The 19,735-nt window shown below is 34.4% G+C and overlaps 1 protein-coding gene across 1 annotated transcript in view; it reads right to left on the reverse strand.

Moving 5' to 3' along the window:
* Positions 1–4,976: 4,976 nt before the first annotated feature.
* LOC106783883 (semaphorin-1A) overlaps positions 4,977–19,735 on the reverse strand; it is a 146,217-nt gene continuing 131,458 nt past the window's right edge. The window contains exons 2-9 of the mRNA XM_014742850.1: positions 16,622–16,718; positions 12,375–12,784; positions 9,374–9,462; positions 8,369–8,510; positions 7,884–8,232; positions 7,169–7,785; positions 6,880–7,090; positions 4,977–6,808 (exon numbers count right to left, since the gene is read on the reverse strand). Of these exons, the coding sequence (XP_014598336.1) occupies positions 6,538–6,808; positions 6,880–7,090; positions 7,169–7,785; positions 7,884–8,232; positions 8,369–8,510; positions 9,374–9,462; positions 12,375–12,784; positions 16,622–16,718 (2,186 nt within the window). The 3' untranslated portion in view covers positions 4,977–6,537. The remainder of the gene's footprint in view (positions 6,809–6,879; positions 7,091–7,168; positions 7,786–7,883; positions 8,233–8,368; positions 8,511–9,373; positions 9,463–12,374; positions 12,785–16,621; positions 16,719–19,735) is intronic.

The raw sequence follows: 19,735 nt of genomic DNA on the forward strand, positions 1-19,735 counted from the left end.
ATATATATAATTATATATATTTATACCATTATATACTAATATTTTATTCGTGTAACTTAACTTGATTAATCAAACTCCTCTCTTTCTCTCGTTCTCTCTTCTTGCTCTCTCACTCTCATTCGCTCTCACACTTTCGCTCTCTCATGCTCACGCACACAGTTGTTTTTTTTTCTTCATTCTCTCTTCTTCTAGCAATCTCCATCAAAATTCGAACAAGGAGACCACTTTATTCTCGCGTAACTATTTTCCATTTTATCGTATCTTTTGTTATCTTTCTCTATCGCTCTATCTCTCTCTTTCTTTCTTTCTTTCTTTCTTTCTCACTCTATTTGTTTTTTTTGCTTTGTATCTTTCTTTATAATTCACATAACATGAATAACTCTCTGTATGTTATTTGTTTTTTATTTTCATTTTCCACCTTTCATTTTGTTTCTCTTCCTCTCTTTCTCTCTCTCTCTCTCTTTCTCTTTTAAATGACACATTATAGAACAGAAAAAAGTACAAGCGGAAAGTTGACACACATTTGAAATGAAATAATGCATGAAACATCACGGTTTTCCTCGTTCACCCGGGATTCGCGTAATTTTCTTATTAACTTTCAACGATTTCTTCATATTTTTTCCTCTCTTTTATTATTATTATTTTTTAAATATTTCTTTAGGTCCTTAGGTTCTTCCTTCGATCATGAAATGCAAGAAGCAGGAAAGAAGAAAAAAAAAATAAAAGAGGAATAAATAAAAATGCAAGCAACGAAAGGGAAAAATTTTGCGCCACCGAAAAAATGAAATACGCAGTCGTAACTCGTTTTTATATTTGTTTTGTCTCGTCTCGTCGTTTTGGATGGAATCCGTTCCTTATTGGCTTAAACAACATGAACGTACGAGCATCTTGAACACACTTTATATAAAATTCTCTTCCTCTTCCTTTCTCACCCTTTTTCACCCTTTCTCACCCTTTCTCTCTCTCTCTCTCTCTCTCTCTCTCTCTTTCGCGCGCTCGCTCTCTCTATTTTTCTCTTTTATTAGTATTTATTCTTTACTCTGTAGCATCCAATGCTGAACAATAATATCATAAGTTTTTCTATCTCTTCTTTCTCTCTTCATCTTATTTTTTTTTTTTTAATTCTTCTTCATAAATTCTTGTTTTTTTTTTCTGAACAATGAGCGAGTTATCACTACGTATATACGTATGTATGTTGTTGTATGTATGTATGTATGTTGTACGTATGTATTTTTTATGTATGTATTTATGTATATATGCATGTAATACTTTTTTCCTTTCATTTATTTTGAAAAATATGTCCGTCGTGACACACGGGTGTGCTCTCTCTCTCATTATTATTATTGTTATTATTTAATATTATAATTATTATTTATTATTAATATTTTATTATTATCATTATCATTAATAATATATTTAATATTATAATTATTAATATATTAAATAATATTATTATTATAATATAATTATTATATTATTTTTATTATTATTATTATTATTATTATTATTATTATTATTATATTATAATTTTTTTTTCCTTTCATTTTATTTTCATCTCTACATTTTTTCATGCATTACTAGATTTCAATATCAGCGCAATCATCGTATAGATCCTAAATCGCGAGTAATATTTACACCCAGCAGACAAAATACAACGTCTGTTGTAATGAGTGTGTTAATGTGTAGATTTTGTTTGTGCTTATATGTGTGTGGCTGTATCGGATGATGATCATTGAATAATTTTTTTACCTTTTTTTTTTATGTCGAATGAGATGCTTGACCGATTGCGAGTATATATTTATTTACGTGTCTCTTGTTTATTTTTTATCTTATACTTTTTTTTTGCTAAAGGATTTCCACTTCTCTTCTTTATAATCTCACTTTTTCCTTCTTTCTCTTTCTTTCTTTCTTTCTTTCTTTCTGTCTCTCTCTCTTTTTTAATTCGATAAAACGGAAATAGAGCATTTGTGCGCCTCTAATTAACGAGCAACCATTACAATGAGACCAACGATGTCCAGTTTTCTATAAGATTAATGTCTTTGGTATCGTGCCTGAGTCTTCTTTTACAATTCTCCTTTTTTTTCCCGTTTTCTATTAGTTTTCATCTTCGTCATCCCTCTTCCATCATATCTACGCTAAAAAAATGCAGCTAAAACAATCAATTCTATTAGACCTTACCGAACGCGTCCTTATCTTCATTATCCTTCTCTGCTTTCACACACACACACCCGTTCTACATATTAGTAATAATTATGTGTTTTTATATATTATATATTTAATAAAAAACTTAGAAAAGAGTCTCATGAGTCGTGGTTTATTTACGCGAAATTAGCGTAGAAAAAAGTATTTAACTACATCTAACACCTGTAAATTGATTAGACAATCGAGTCACGCATTCACGCGTGTGTAACAATGAGCAAAGATATCGGATCAATTTAATATTTATACTTTTCTATTCATTAAAAATGTTTGTCGTTTTATTTGCTTTATTTTTTGTTCTTTCTTATTATTTTTTTTTTTACTTCTTCTTTTTATTCTTTTTTCCTCTATTTATGGCAGCTTTGTATCGCGCGGGATAAATCGCGCGGGTGTCGTGCGAAATGTTTATAAACAACTTTCGATTTATCTTTCTCTCTCTCTCTCTCTCTCTCTTTCTCTCACTCACTTTCTTTCTTTCTCTTTCTTTTTTTCTATCTCGTTCGAAGTCTAACAATGGTCATTTCATGATAGGGGAGGATCATCGTTTATATTTAATGTTCTTTTCTTTCTCTAATTCTGCGATATGTGTTGTAATCAACGTATAACAAATTCGACGTTCTAAAAAATGTTGGTGTTGTTTAACTGGATTATTCGTAGTTCTAGCTAATTGAAATTGCATCGAATCGACTATAAGATTCGTAATAAAATATGAGACTGTAAAAGACGAAGAGACAAACTAACAATTCTCGCAATCTTTCTTTCTTTCTCTCTCTCTCTCTTTCTCTTTAATATAAATTTAATACTTGTAGGAATGAAATATTATTAATACATTAATAATAGAAAATGAAAATAAATGCAGGAACAAAGGAAGAAGATAAATACGTTTGTCTCTTCCCCTTGAGAAAGCTTCACATTTTGACTACGAATTAATCAATAGAAAACAACAGCGACGAGATGGTATCCATCTTAGTATCCCCGTTAACCAATTTACTGTTACTTCGATCTTTTCCAATTGACAATACGCGTAAGTACGACGATCCAAACGTGAAATCTAAGAGTGAAGCTTTTTGTTAGAAATTTATAATAACAAGAAATGCGATGGAATTTGTACTGTCGATAAAATCAAAGTGTCCATTTTTCTTTTCGTCTGTCAGTTCGCCTATCTTCTTTCTTTTCGTCTTTCTTCTCTCTTCGGTCTTTTTTTAAAATATTTTTTTAAACGGTTTATAAAGAACAACGAAGAATAGATCTAGGCTCGCCCAAGGGCTCTTTCAGTCTTACCGTTTGTTTTTGGGATGTGTGTGCTTTTCTCCTTTGTTAAATCTTCCTTATTTATTTATTTATTTATTTATTAAAATTTTTTTATATCTCGGAGCTTTTAAAAAATATTAATTTACTTTTTTTTAATCTTCGTTACTTCTGGGCGAGTCCCGTGCTCTTTAATCAACGATCGTCGAGATCAACGAATAAAATAATTTAATAATAATAGCGTATATATCCTAAAGAACAACTAGCACTTGTTGTCTACCTTTCTCATTCTCTCTTTTTCTAATTGTTTTTCTTCCTGTCTTTCACATTGTTTTTCTTTTTTCCCCCTATTTCCCTTTCCCTTTCCCTTTCCTTTTCTCTTTCTCTTTCTCTTTCTCTTTCAACTTCGGTATTCCGTATTTCGTGTTTTCGTGTGTCGTGTGCGTGTCAAAAGTTACAGACGGCTGAGTCGAGGATTCATTGTTCGCATTTTCCAAAGTTCATGAAACGAATAATGGTAGGCCATCTCTCATCCTTAACCATTGTTATTTCACAAAAGGATAAATAAAAGCTTTCCTCTCGACTTTGGGAAAACGTCAGTCTCTCTTTCTATATACATATATAATATATTCAATACATATATATAGAAACGTATATGTGTTTAAGTAGGTGTATTCAACTCGAACGTCAAATGCATTTCTGGTTAGATCGAAGAAAACTTTACGAGTCCTACACCTCCCTTCTTTTGTCTTCTAACTCGAATATATGTATATATGTATTTATATAAATATAATTATATATATGAATTTAATATTTTAAAGCAAATTTATCGTAATAATATATCAATAGTTAAATAAATAATAAAATATATATATATATATATAGAAGATAGTGTAATAAAATTATATGTAATATATAATCGAATTGAACTTTTCGAATAATTGCGAACAAAAATGAATATCCTTCCTTCCTCGCCCCTCTTTTATATGTTCGAATTTAATCGAATACTTTTTTTTTCTCTCGCTTTTTCTATCTCTCTCTTTCTTTCTTTCTCTCTCTCTTTCTCTCTCTCTCGCTCGTTCACTCTCATTCTCTCTTTCTCTCTTCCAATGCCTAGAAAAACATTTCATTTTATATAATATATCACATACGCGTTTACCTCTAAACACACTGAAATAAGAAGCACTTTAAGATAGTTGACCTAGAGATACAATGACTCCCAAAAATATTCGGACACTGCTGGCATGACTAAATTTCTGGCTTCATATATCGGTTATTTATCAAACGATCGTCTTGATTATATGTTTTTAGTTAGAGAAATCCTTCCTAGATAATTGAATCAGGAAGCCATAAAGTTGGTCATGTGGCAGTGTCCGAATATTTTAAGAAGTCACTGTATATTAATGGCACTATCGATCACGCATTAAATATTTCAACGTTAGAAAAATTGCATGGTGAGCCTAAAGATAGTCACCTTTATTTTCTTTTCTTTTCTTTTCTTTTCTTTTCTTTTCTTTCTTCTTTCCTTCCTTTTCTATATTTCTTTCTTTCTTTCATCATCTCTTTTCTTCTTTTTCTCGTCATCCTCCTTCCTCCCCCGTTCTCTTTTTTTCTTCCACTCTTTTTAATTGACTTTACGAAAAAAGCCTTGTCGTATAATACTAATGGCGCACAGTTTTACAATCACTCCGTGACAGACAATTTTTCTAAAATAGTGGAGAGATTACGATCAACTAGTTCGCACTATTTTCACAATCGAGCCTGATTTCGTTGGAACACTTTACCGCCCATGTTTTTTTTATTTATTTATTTTCTTCTTCATTTTCTTGTCTATTCATTTAAGCACGAAATTTCGAATCAAATTCTGATTGAACCTTTCGCGGGACTCCTTTTTATCCAAAGTTTCTGTAAAACAGTGCCATGCTAAAGAACTACGATTCGATAATCGTATAACTCCTAAAATTAAAATATTTCACAGTATATTCTCTCTTTCTCAATCTCTCTCTCTCTCGCGTTCTTTTGCATGCATACTCATTAGCAATCACGCGCAAGGACTCGAGTATTACAAAGTGAAACTAACGTATCGTAGAAAGAAAAATTGGCGAGATTCGTTTTGACGAGCAAAAAGTAATGAAAAACAGAAGCATCACACCATGTTCGGCTGCTTGACTCGAGCTGGGCGAGCCTCGATAGCTAAGTTTTCCAAACGATACTCACCAACTGCCTAACTGATACACCTAACAACTCGGATCATCTAATCCAAGTTAAAGCAACAACGTGGAATCATTCTTTGATCGCATGAGGAACGTTTGAATAACTTGGAATAGCTGAATTTAAGCCTAACAGATTAACCCTTTCGCTGACACCTATTTTATGCTTTGAACAGAAAGAAACATTATTTCAAGATATTTCAACAGAGCGACCGCAATATCAAATGGTCTAACACCAGCGAAAAGGTCAATTGGTAACCCTTAACCTGATAGAATCGTAGAAGCTTTTACTCCTCGTAAACTTTTTCGAGGGAAAAAATGGCATCGTGGTGGCATCGATGAAAAATAATGAAGAAAAAAAAAACAAACAAAACGAAAAGAAATTAAATCTCTCTCTCGCTCCGTCATTCGCTCTTGTTCACACTTACACTGGCATCAGACTTTTCCGTGAGTCTCTATACATTTTGGGAACGCGCAGTAGGACTGTCGATTAAGAAGGTATCCTGTCCTCCCCAGGATAGGGGGGAGGGTAGAAGCAGAGCGTCAAAGGGATCGCGATAGCCGTGGGAATAATCGACGACTATGATCGATAGATGAAACTGCAGGGTGGCGTTAGGGTTGGCGGCGGTGGCGATCCACTCATCGCGATCGGTACGAGGGTTGGCGACGGCGACGAGGAGGGAGGGGAGGGGGAACTCGAGGAGACGTTGGAGGTTGGCGAAGGCGACTCGAGTGCCCTCGGGCCAGCTAACTCACGAGTGGACTGTCCCCCTGAGGCCGTCACAGCGCGACTACTTCTACCGGCTGAGCCCGCGTTGTGACGAATCCGTGTTGGCCGTCCTAAGCTCCGGTGACGGCCACCTCCCTCCTCGCTCGTTTCTCAAAGATAAACCTTTTTGACGCTACGCGTCGTCGCGAACCCGTCGTTCCGACGATACGCGTCCCCTTGATGGGAACGAAGGGTACCAAAGTTATCCCGCGGACCACGGAAACCGTAACCGTCCGGAAACTGGAAGAGGGTTTCCGTTGGCGTTGGCGGTGGCTTCCTCATGGTCCCCTTTGGCGAGTGCATCTTCGATGGTTGGGGAACCAGGACAGGTTCCGCGTACGTAACTTCTTCTTGTGGCAGTAACTTTGGCTCCGGTGCTAACCTGATAATCAAACAGACATTTTATTATACGTTACGAATTTTTAAATATGGGTCACACGAGTTATACTTTACCTGTTGACGTTCTGTCGCTGTTCAAAGTACTCGTACTCCGTATCCGGATACGGTAGGTTATCGTCCTCGTCTTTTCTGCACTTTCGGCCGCACAGGTATCCCGCTACAAAACCAAAGAGCAGAGCTGCTAATGCMCCAGCCATTACGGCAATCACCAAAGTCTCAACGCTGTATTGCGGTGGGGGCGAATCCGCGGCCGATACTTCTGGACCTGTCGCGTTAACATATCCAATTTGAAATATGTCCTATTGAGAATTCTAGTCCGACCAATTATTATATCGAAAGTTACCTGAATTGTCTTGCTCTTCGTTTTGCATGATATTGAGTATTTCTCCACCTTGGCTTTCCTTGTTGGGTATCATCGAGTCTTGAGGGAATTTATTTTGATTGGCGGATATAGCACCGACGCTACTGGCGTCCTTGTTCAATCCCTTGCTCGGCGGGCAGGAGGCATGAATGCCGGTTGCTACGCTTTGCAAAAATCTGCTGGCATCCGTAGCCGCTGGACCAACCAGAGCTCGGCATTTGCCCTCGACCTTGTCCCAAGCACAATATGGATCTTGAAGAGCCACACATTCGCCGCAGGACCGTATCCTGTCGCCGTAGCAACGATGCAACCTCAGTGCTTGAACTTGGCTGTCCGCTATAACAACCAGCCGGCCATCTTCCAAGCCATCGCCGGCTTGCGAGGCACGGACGACTTTTATTCCACGTACAGGCACCGTCGATGGAAACGCTTGGATCTCTTCGATTACAACCGGACTGACTTTTTCGTGAGAATCCGCTGACTCGGCGTTCACCGCTTTGATAACTTTTCCGTTGTCCGTGCCGATGAAAAGGACATCATAGGTTTTACCACCTGGTGTCTTCACTTGAGGATCCACCGCGATTTGAGTGAACCTGTAACTGAAGTTCACACGAATTCCCTTATTTTATTATTCTTTTGTATTAGCGGACAGAGACAAAGAAATAAATATAATTATAGAGATAGTAGTAGATATTACTGAAAACTGGTGCGTATAACGATCGGTTGTCCAAAAAAGCTCGGCACTGACTCATCCATGAGGGAATGGGTTTTGATGAAGTCTAAATTGATGTCCGATAAAGTGTGAGAATCGTTGGAGCATATTCCTGGTCTGGGTTCGGGTACTTTGGCACTTTGTACAGGCAGCCAGTTTGAGTTGAGCGCGCTTTGCTCCTTGAAATTACCCTCGAAGGTATCGGTGATGTCCTGGAGGGAAAATGCGCACACGGCTGAGCCGCTTATGCTATTCACCGGGGTCGTGAACGTGCCGTATATCAGCTGGGCTGATAAACTTCCGTATTGTCCGGATATCAGTTCGGTCGTTGACTCTGCCAATACAAATTAATATACCAAAATGTACATTTACGAGGTAAAACATTTGGAACATTTTTATTAGAACAAATTGTCTTTTCCTGGCATTGATATTTATTAAATGAAAATTCTCTTTTAAGAGTTAGAACTCACGTATTTCATTGAAGTAAAAAGGAAAGTCCCCGGTGACGGAGCAATTAAGTCGAGACTTGAGGAAAGACGTCCATCTGTTACGGAAACGATGGGGTCCACCCCGATCGTATTTACAGACTCTCGCCACGCGAGAATAAACGGCCTGGAAAGGTCAAATAAAACTGAGATAAGAAGGAAAGAAAATCTGTACGAGCGGTGTAGTTGTAGGTATTTATCCGTTATATTAAAGTTTATCTTCTTATTGAAGCGAACGATCAAGAATCGTCTATTTTTCCTACTGTACTTGGCTATATCAGGAAGCTTTTCGTCTTGGAACTTTTAGAAATCTGTCAAAGATTGTAAAAACTCCAAAGCACAAGGAGAAGCTTTCGTAATAAGCCAAAGGGCAGGACTTAAGACGACTCATTCACAATTGACCTGACCCCTCAGCTTTCGAACTTTCTTTCGATCGAAAAGAACCGGGGATGAGAGAAGGATGGGTGGAATCGTTTGCCGTTAGAGAATGGCTAAAGAACGGGCCTTCTCTAAAAGCTCATTCTGAATGGCCACTGATCGTAAGAGACTTAATCGTCTTAAATGGGTGATAAGAAATGTCGAAGAAAAGTACTCTCCGAAAGTACCAGTTGTTACGAGAAAGAAAAGACAAATTTTATTTCTCTATGGGATTCGATCTTGAACTAAATCAAATTTCATAAAATATACAAGAAATCTGGCATCGAAAAGAACAAAAAATAATGGGATAAATTTTGTAAACTTAATCTATAATCAATAAAATAAGGGTGTAAATTTGTACAAATTGTCCACTTATCCGATCTCGCGAAAAGCGTGTTACGTGTAAAACGAAAATCATAAATATAGTATGAAAATATATTATAAAACCCGAGTCACGTGACTCTCTCGTTCAGGAATATATAATCAACGGATCGGTAATGCGCTTAATAAATTATTTCCGCTTTAATTACGTTCCCTCGATGGTAATCAAGAGATTCATCGATCGTTACTCACCTTGCCGCAGTTTATATATTCGACGGCGGTCTCCCTGAAGAAGAAATAGACAAAGTCTCCTTGGGACATGGAGTTCACGAAATTTGGAGCTGCAACGAGAACAATGTTTTATCTTTCTTTATTTCGAAGATACAAATAAACAAAAAAAATGTTGTGTACATATTTAATACGTATTTGTTTTAGAAGAAGTACTTTTTCGACAAAGTTTTGTACATTTTGTAGATAAAAACGGCATCTTACCGATATTTTATCTCTCGTTAAAAGTACCTGTCCCAAAGTATATCAAACTTTTATTTTTCTCAAAGAAAAGGAACAACAAAAGAAAGAGTATTCTTTCGTTAAAAGGATTAAGAAAGGTTTGAAATATCAGTCTGTTAAGTTCGTTATAGTCATCCCTATAATTCCTTTCCGAACAGGACTCCCATACAGAAGTCTTTTATTTTAAGCGATTATTTCAAGAATCTCGCGGTAAAACTCTATTTCTCTTTTGTCAGTAAAGTAGGAAAACTTTATCGATTTATTAACCGTGACAGGGTTTTCATAAGCTTCTTAAGATTCATAAAGTAATATTAATCTCGTGCGATACGTACGAAGTGTCCTATAAATTTTCTCCATTTTCCTTTCTTACGCGCTTACACACACACAAACACACACACATAGAGGACACAAACGCACGTTTCTAACCAAAGTTTCGATGTCCATTCGAATTTTGGTCAATGGACGACAAATTATTCCGAGTTTTTTAACGAAAAATTTAACTCGATCTCGTCTGGCGTGCAATTTTATTCTTATTCCGTACGATTAAAAATACTTTGATTAGCGTGTTTTTTATCCGGTAACCTTTCTCTCGTTTCTCCAGTCGATCGGAAGTCGACTTGTAAATTGTTCAAGAACGAAAGATGAAGCAAGAAAAAGCAAGAAAAAGATAGAGAGAAATAGAGAGAGAGAGAGAGAAACGAGACAAAAGATGAGGAAGAAAAAAAAACGAGAAGATAGAAAGAGAGAGAAAGACAGAAAAGGGAAAATTGAATTTTCTCCCGACCAAAAATCAATATTATCCAACTTGGGTAGGAAAACTTGATTAGCGCTCGTACACCGTTCAATTAAAATACCCTCGGAGACGAGGTAGGAGGGGTGGTGGGGATGAGGGGGGAGGTAGAGAAGGGGTTGGGGTGGTTAGGGGTAGAGGGTGCCTCGAACAAAGTGACGTATCAATTTTAACGCTCTGTTCGAACCAACCAACCAACCAACCTACCAACCAACCAACCGACCAACCACCCAACCATCCAACCAACCGATCGACCGACGACATCGACGAGTCTTAACGGAAATTTTCATTCCCTTCGTACCTTTTTATTAATATCTCTCATCTCGTTCAAGCTGCGTACATGTAGGTATTCGTATGGGTTTTTTGTTCGGTTAACAAATTTTTAACGTTAAAACGCCTCGTGCCTGTGTTTCTTACATAATATCGTATAATATAATAGAAAGGAAAGGAAAAAAAAGAAAACTGGAAATAAAACAGGGGTGGTATCAGAAGTTTAAGCTACTTACACGATGCGCGTCTTATCGCATAGAAAAGTGCTTTTGTAAAGAACCAGAAAACTCGGTCGATTTTTTGAAAAAAAGGAAAGAACAAAGAGATTCTCTTGCCAGCGAGAAGACTCTTCATTATCGTCTTGTCTTTTTTCTCTATTACAAGGGTTGGATGCTGTATGAGAGGGAGAGAGAGAGAGAGAGAGAGAGGGAGAGAAGAAGAGAAAAAAAAGTGAGAGAGAAAAGAAATCCGATCTTCTCTTTGTAAATTTTCTTTTATATTTTATATTTTCCTTTCTTCTCGTTGGATATATTTCTCTTTGTTTCTTAATTGCACGAAACTGATACTTGGTTCTAACTTATTTTCCAAAGATCGCGAGGGAGTCAAGTTCTGCAGAGTGTCTTTTTCAAAGCTCTCATATTTTAACAAATCGTACAAAAGAAATTACGAAGGAAATTTGTAGAAAATCCTTTGGCAGAAACTCTGGCAATTTAGTGGCAAATAAATTTTGGCCCCGAGATGTTTTTGCGTTTCCTACAATTTCCTTTTCTTATATCTTTTACGGTTGTGTGCCTTTTTGCTGCGATCCGTTGAAAAATGACGTGGGACGGTTGAAAAAGATACTCCTCCTATACTCTTACCTATTTCTAAATCTTCCTTAAACGCACGATTAATTTTGAAATTAGATCAGGTAGATTAGAGTTTTAAGATTTTCTGAATAATTTTGAATTAATCCGAGTTATCTTTTTCTCTTCGTTTTTCTTTCGTTTGGATTTCGTCCGAGGATTTCCAAAATCGAATTTGTCCTTTTTCTCGAGACGAGAAGGAGAAACTTGACCTGTTAAATAATCCCTTTTCATACTTAAGTATCCGTGAATTTATAAGAAAGAGAAATGAAGAAAAAGAGAGAAAGATTCTTTTGGAATTTCAAACGAACGAAAGAACCACCACGTTGAACTTACGTCGAGGTTGGTTAACTCTTTGGCTTCATCTCTTATTCGAATAAAGTATGTTCAAAAGGAAATAAAATATTTTCTTTTAACTCGATATCGAATATGTATGATAATAAAACTTGCTACTAGTAATATCGGATATTTTTTTTCTTACGAAATTTTCCATAAACCTACTCGCATTTAGCATCTTTTTTGCAGCGTTCTTTTAATAACGACGAAAATGTCGCTTCAAATTGCAATATTAAATCGTAATAAAGGAAAAAACGTGAAAGATATCATACAATTTCTCGCCCTTATAAATTAAATTCCCTTTAATATTTAATCGCGAATTATATATTTTTATGACGAAGAAAATAATATGAAATTTTCATAGGCAATTATATAAATAATTTCGTAAAAATGTCAGACTTTTAACGAACTTTTCCAGATCTTAAACATCCCATTATTTATTTTTGAAACACAAATCAAATATATTAGTAGACTATTATTAAATTGTAAAACGGATACTCACAATTAAGACTCATCGAATCGTATTGTTCGGTTTGTAAGGGTTCCCTGTAGATAATGGGATCCATTCCAGCAAAATCGGCGACAGTTCCGGTGTAAAGTTCACCGTCGACATAAACGTAGGTACTGTTGTGTTGAGGATCGTAAGGGCACATAGCTTGTGCTGCTTTTTCCTTGATCATCGTGTAATTACCTGCGTGTACTAGGTAATCGCGGCACATCGGTTTGAAGGCGTTCGTTGCGCACACCAAAAGGGTGCTCGAGTTCGTCTTCACGAGGATTCGTATATAATTCTGGCAGTTTTCCTCCGGCGTACCTTTAACTACGCACATCTTTACATCCTTTTCCGTCGAATACCACGTAAGCCTTTGTTGCTCCGTCAGATCGGTCAAGCTCAGGTTATGCACTAAATTTCTGTAAAGAAAAAAAAACACAATTTTATTCTTTCCCCAACACCTATTATATTAGAAATTCTTGAAGACAGGCATCTATGCATTAAAATCTCGTTGAGAAAAGTGTTTCGAAGCAAATAGAATTTATTTTGATTAAATGAACAGGTTTTGAAAAAAGATATGCAGTTTTATATATTCATTTCATACGTACCAATCTAATATACGGGTAGTTAGTAATCAACGAGTAGAAAAGTTATTATTTAAAAATCAAATAAATATCAATGACAAAATAAAAGGAGAGAAGCAACGGAATATAAAATTAAGAAAAGAAAAAATGAAAAATCGGAAGGAACGCGAAACAACAATTTTATTGTACACTGCACTCTCAGTTTTCAAGCGAGTAAATTATGCAATTCTTTTGAAAGAATCCGAACATTTTCTCCTCTCCTCTTTTCTACTTCTACTACTGCTACTACTACTACTTCTTCTTCTTCTTTTTCTTCTACTCCTACTCTTCTTTAGGGACAACGAAATGCGGGAGAGAAAGAGAGAGAGAGAGAGAGAGAGAGAGGAGACACGACGAAGTCGCGGCCGTTTGCATTGCAAACTCAAAATTAACAGGAAGATTCGATTTCCTAGAAACTGCGTATCTCTTCATTTACATTCGACTGTGGTTTTTACCCTTTTTTTTGCATGTTTTTTCCTTTTTTTTCGTGTTTTTTTTTTTAATATTTTCCTCTTTTTTTTTTTCTACCGACCATTCGAATTATGAATGCAAATACGGGCGAGTATGCATAGACGATTCCGACGTGTATCGCGTTAAAGGTTCGATTTGCTATCGTTGGAAAAAGAGAATTGGTAGGAAAAAAAAATAAAAAAAAAAGGAACGTCATCGTTAATGCGGAATACGAAAAGAAAGATGCGACTTGAATTTCGTTCCTTTTAAAAAAAACCTTATCTTATGAAAAAGACGGTATTTACAAATTAATTAATTTCTTATTTTTTCTTTTTCTATTTCTTTTTCTTTTTCGATGTTTTGTCAAATGACAGTTCAATCGATATTCCTGTCGTAAAAGAAAAAGCACATTCTTAATGGACTTAAAACCATAATTTAATTTTCCAACGTTCAGCAGCTTACTTTTCTCATTTTTTTTCCTCAGCTTTCTTATGATTCTAATTCGAGCGTTAAATAACGACGAGACATCGTTGTAAGATCTTTCGTTTCTTGAAAGCTCCCCTTTAAGAAGAGTATGAAATTTTCAAAGTTTTTACAGACGCTCGAGTTACGCATAACTACTTAGAGCTTTTCGAAGAACGAAGAACGAAGAAAAGCAAAAATCAAAAGCAAACAGAAAGAGAAAGAAAAAGAGAGAAAAAGATAGAGAACAATGAGTTATTCACGTTTAGAAACTTTTCTTTTTTTGAAAAACATTTTGTCCTTTGTGTTTGTTTTTTCGTTTGTTAATTCCTGACGACGATGTTGCATCGAAATTATCAGAAAAGAATCGATGAAGTGAAAAAAAGTGGAAACGAGCTGCTTTACCCCTGAGATTTTCTCTTTCCTTTTTTCTTTTTCTCTCTTTTTTTTTTTTTTTTTTTTATTATTATTTATAATTCACACGTTAGTTTTGTTATCCAACGAATATTTTATTAATGTCTGGTAAGTGAAATAAAACGTTGATTTAGATTTAAAAGAAAAAAGTAATCTTTAGTTACTTATCAAGCAGGAAAATTCGAATAAATTACCAACGATTTGAAATGAAATTTTCCTACGTATTTACCTGATGGCGTCAAATCATTACATATGCCGTTATACGAGAGAAACGTTCAACGAACTCGTTCGTTTCCCACGAGACGAGTTGTTCTCGCAAAGACAAAGTTGAAAATTCCATTCGAATGTCGTTCAAATCACGTCATCTTTTGTCGGATTCGAAATGTTAATTTCAATTTTACATTCTCGCGTTTCAACGAAGAGAAAGTCATTTACAAAGATGTTGTTGCAAATCGGTAAAAGCAATTGACGATTGTTAAGAATCTTCTTTACTCGTCCCTGAATCAGAGCTTTTGCGATAGAACAAAATAATAAAGCGTTCCAAAATACTGAATTTGTTATGCATAATTTATGCACAAAAAGGAAGATTTTGTTTGAAGCTTTAATGAAGCATAACTGAACGTTAATAAATCACGATATACCTTTTTGTTATTATAGTATGAAAAGTAAATGAAGAATTTTCCGTGCTAATATTATACATTATACATTAAAAATGTTATTTACTTCGGATAAATTATCTCTCTCTCTCTCTCTCTCTCTCTCTCTCTCTTTTTCGCTCTCTTTAAAAATATCAAATAAAATAATATTGAGAAAGCCAACGTAGTTAAGTTAAAAACTAGGGTAACATTGATTCCGCTTTATTTCATTTCTAATTGTCACTCTTTCCTTTTAACTATTTTTCTTAAAGATATAAATCGATAAATCATATTTGAACGAGACGATTATAGTATATAATAAAACGGAGAGAGAAAGAGGGAGAGAGAGTTTCCGAGTTCGATGTTGACGTATCGTCTCGTTCTCGAAGATAGTAACACGTTCAAAATTTAATTAGGATAGTAATTACGAACTATCACTCATTCGATAAACGTCCTACATTGATCAATTATTCGTCGAACAATTTTCTTTACGACGTGCACACAAAATGAAATATGAATTTACGAATTAAAATCAGATTTTGTTGTTCAACGATAAGAAAGATTAAAAATAGAAATAAAACGAATGCATATCTCTTCGAGGAATATATTTTAATTAATCGTTTAAGTAATCAAAAAATGATCTGCCGTTTGATAAAAGTTGAAGATAAAGATTAAACATCTGTGCAAAGGAATATTAATTTTTAACGAGACGTTGATAACGAATGAATCAAAAGCTACATTATTAATCATTTCCAGTTTATACATGGTGAAATAAAAGTCTTTTTTCTCATGCAAGTATTTGCATAGAAATTATACGATTTGGATCAGTTATAAAAGTTGATATGGAACAGTTACTCGAGAACTTGGACAGCAACCCTCCCTCGGTTGTGTTTCGTAGAATGTAAATCGATAATTAAAACAAAATTTGACAATTAATATATATATTACGGTTAATGTGAAGAAACGTAGATTCTATAGAATGCCCAGAAGGCATTATTTGGCTATGTTTAAACAATAGCTTGAAATTCCCCCCTCCCCATGCTCTAAAGATACCCCATTAAAGTATATTTTATAGAGTAGTCGAAAATTGTTAAGGGCATTGTGTACATACTTTTTAAAATTCCATGATTTGTTTCACTTACAATAGCTTCATATTCTTCCCTCCTTTTCCGTGTTCTAAACACAGCCAAATGAAGTACATTTTATAGATTGACCGAAACCTTCTAGACAATCTATAGAGTGACCGGATAATCTATATGATTAGTGGGCTTGCGTATGATTTCACAGACTGCCCGATTTACATAGATATTTTATAGAATATCCGTTATCTCAACATCAATCGTAATATATACAAATGTACAAATAAATAGTTTGTTTCGAGTTCTTTTAGGAAAAGTTACATTTATCTCAACCTGTATAATTTTTCAAAGAAAATTTGTATCGAGATATTGATTGCACAAAAAATTAATGAAATGAAAGGAACTTTGATAAATTTAATATTACAAAATCAAACCCCCATATAGATATATATATACATAAAAGTACTAATCTACGTAATATTGTAAATGTTGAATAAGTAAGACTGACACCATAGAAGTAAAGTAAAGAAGAAGAAGATTCGAATGGTGGTCCTTTAATTAAAGCACTTCTATCAAATGAAACCTATATTTACCTTCCACCAACGAGAAGATAGTTGGCATCCCTGAGCACCAACCGAAAGTAGTCTGTGTGCGTTTCATTTCCCGTAAACCTGAACACATCTTCGGCACCTGTAAAAGAAAAACAGAAGAAATGGCAGGTTAAGTTTTCGTTCCATCGCTTGAACAAAAAAAAAATGGAATTATCTTATTCATCTAATTAGTCGACTGCTAGTCTCGTTTCATTGCTCGGTGCTTGGCCAATGCGATTTGGTTCTTTCTTTTTCTTTCATCTCTCTCTTTCTCTCTCTCCCACTCATTCTTTCATAATTCTCAACGGAAGCCAAGTTAATAAGCGTAATAAGTTTCCTTTTGACCGTCGCAAGAGCGTCGAGGAGAACAATGCCCGTGGCCGATCATTAGCGAATTTCGCGTGTCGATGAGTACTTTATCTTACGATCGAGGGTAAATAAGAAGTCTTTTGTTTCGTACAGGCTCTCCTGTTCCTTCTCCGCCCCCACCCACCCCACCTTCCCAACCTTCCTACTCATCCATCGTCTTCTCTCAAGAGAAGAAGACTGCCAACGTTACGTTTTCTTCTTCTTCTAATTAGATAAAGAGAGAAAGAGAAGAGGAGATATATTTCTATGAAGTGAACGCGGTACCCTATCTCTTTCGTTGTTGGAAAAAAAGAAAAAAAAAAGAAGGTAAAAAGAAAAATATTTAAAAAGAATAAAAATTAGAACTCTCCTTCTTTAACTCCTTTTCTCTTTTTTATGATTTTTTAATGGTCCAAAGAAATTTTTATATCGATAATATCTTTAAACTTTGAACCATAAAAAAAAAGAGAGATGGTTCGGTAATGAGTGAAGAGCGAGAGGGATATAAAAATAAAAAGAAAAAAGAAGAAGAAATATGAAACTTCGTTTTTTTTCCCTAACGATCGAAAGGGATTTTTAAATAATAAACATTCAAACTATTTTTAAATTAAAATAAGTAGAAAGAGATAGAGAGAGAGAGTGAGAGAGAGATGGGAATGTACATTTTTGTTGTTGCTCCTAACGATCGAAGGAAATTGTTATAATCGAGACTAAAAATGAATAGGAAAGAAATTGGGGAAAAGATTTAGCTGCGAAAAAGTCGTTTCGATTAATTAGTTTGTGGAGTCGAGATAGTCCATGGAACGTGATTTAATTAATAAAACCGCGAAAGGGTGTCACGGACGAGGGTTGACACTCGATGGATTCGATGATCGACGATGATTACAACGCGTTTTCCCACGAATTTTCACGGCGATGATTCGATAAACGATCGGGAGTCGCAACCCAATGCACACACACATCTATATATATATATATATATATACACGAATACACACACACGGAGAGACAGACACATAGAATTGAATATAGAGAACGGATAGGCTCGTTTTCGATCCGTGCAATTTGATAGGCGAATAGGCGAGTGGTAACGAGCACCAATGACGACGAGGGAGAGAATGAACGGGCCATTATCGGAGGATCATACGTCTTCCTGCAGATACGAATTAACGTCGATATTGTTTTCCATAACTATCGTAAAAGAGAATGGGAAACAAATGTATCTAAATATACACATAGAAGGACATGGGAATAAAATGAGAGACGAATAAAACGGAACTAATTAAGGAATAATTTATCCTCGAGTTATTTACCGAGCTGAACATTTTTCTCTCTCTTTTGGGGTATATATTTGTATTGTAGTTAGGCTTATTTAATATATTTACAAAATTATTTTTTAATAATTTTTTTTAAATAATCTATTACTTTTCGTACATATTTTTTAATATGTATAAGTGCATTTCAATTGAGCTTATCAAAAATTCAAAATTTGTAAATTTGTAAAATTTTATCAAAATTACAGTTGATTTAATAAAACTGCAACGCTTTAAGATCGTAAATAGATGTTTATTTAATTCTCTTCGAAAATGTCTGGAAACCGAGAAAGACCGAGAAAAAACAACCCATTTTTTAAACGTTAATAATTATTTTTCAAATTATGTCAATCGAAAAAACCAATATACATTTCAATTGATATTTATTTAAAATACTTACTTCGAAATTTGTGGGTTTTTATTATTATTTTTTTTTTTTGTATAGTTTAGTAAATATAAAAATGTGTCTTGTATATAAATGATGTAATGTGTACATTAGACACTCGATGTAACTATTATACATACCTCGTTATTAAATGAGAGATTTATGTAATCTATCAATCACATGTAGATTTAATCTCGTTATGGTTATGGTTATGGCGATATGCATAATTGCGTATGCATTTCATAATAAGACGCGAATTGTAGTATTATGTTTATTAATTTTAAATATTGTGAAATATTCCAAATTGTTTAAGTTGTTCTTAAAGTGTCTTGAATAATTTTGTATGTGTATTTGTAATTGTCTTAATCAATTAATAATTTTGTATAAAATCGAAACATTTTTTTATTCATATATTTTTATATTAAAAAAAGCATGGAACAAAGACATACATTTTTCCGCATTCACTTTTGTTTAAATGTAGTTGTTCACATTTTCTAATGCATCGAGAATTCGAAATTTTGTAATGTTCACTTTTTGGTTATCTAAATTTATTTTTTTTTAACGCTTCATTATTTAAATTTTATTATTAAATAATCCAAATTGAAAAGTTTTGCTCGCGGATTGTACTTTGAATTTCATTTTTCCACATATGCCTTTGTTATCTAGTTTTTTATTATATCATTTATGATATAAAAATAAATTAATAAAAATTAATTAGAAGTTATATATTTATAAATATAAAATTAATTTATGTTCCAGGGTTTCTTAATTTTTCTATCACCAAAAATTAAGGTAAAAACAAATATCCAATATTTTTAGTCTATGTTGCAAAGTAATGGTGGTGTTAGTTCTTGTCTCTAAATGTATAGACGTATCTGTGCGTGAATAATTTTTTGGTATTTGTTTAATATGTCAATTATAAATTTATTGTTAGGACATTTCTATTGATGGCTGTTAATTTTCATTGATTCTTGATTAATTATAAATTTTCGCAGATTGTTTCTATACGCAAATAGCAATTTTTTTAATAGTATCTGAATAGGATAACTATGATAATAAGATGAGCAATGC

Source organism: Polistes canadensis, unplaced genomic scaffold (assembly GCF_001313835.1).
Source record: "Polistes canadensis isolate GaletaPanama2010 unplaced genomic scaffold, ASM131383v1 scaffold_27, whole genome shotgun sequence".
Classification (NCBI taxonomy): Eukaryota; Metazoa; Arthropoda; class Insecta; order Hymenoptera; family Vespidae; genus Polistes; species Polistes canadensis.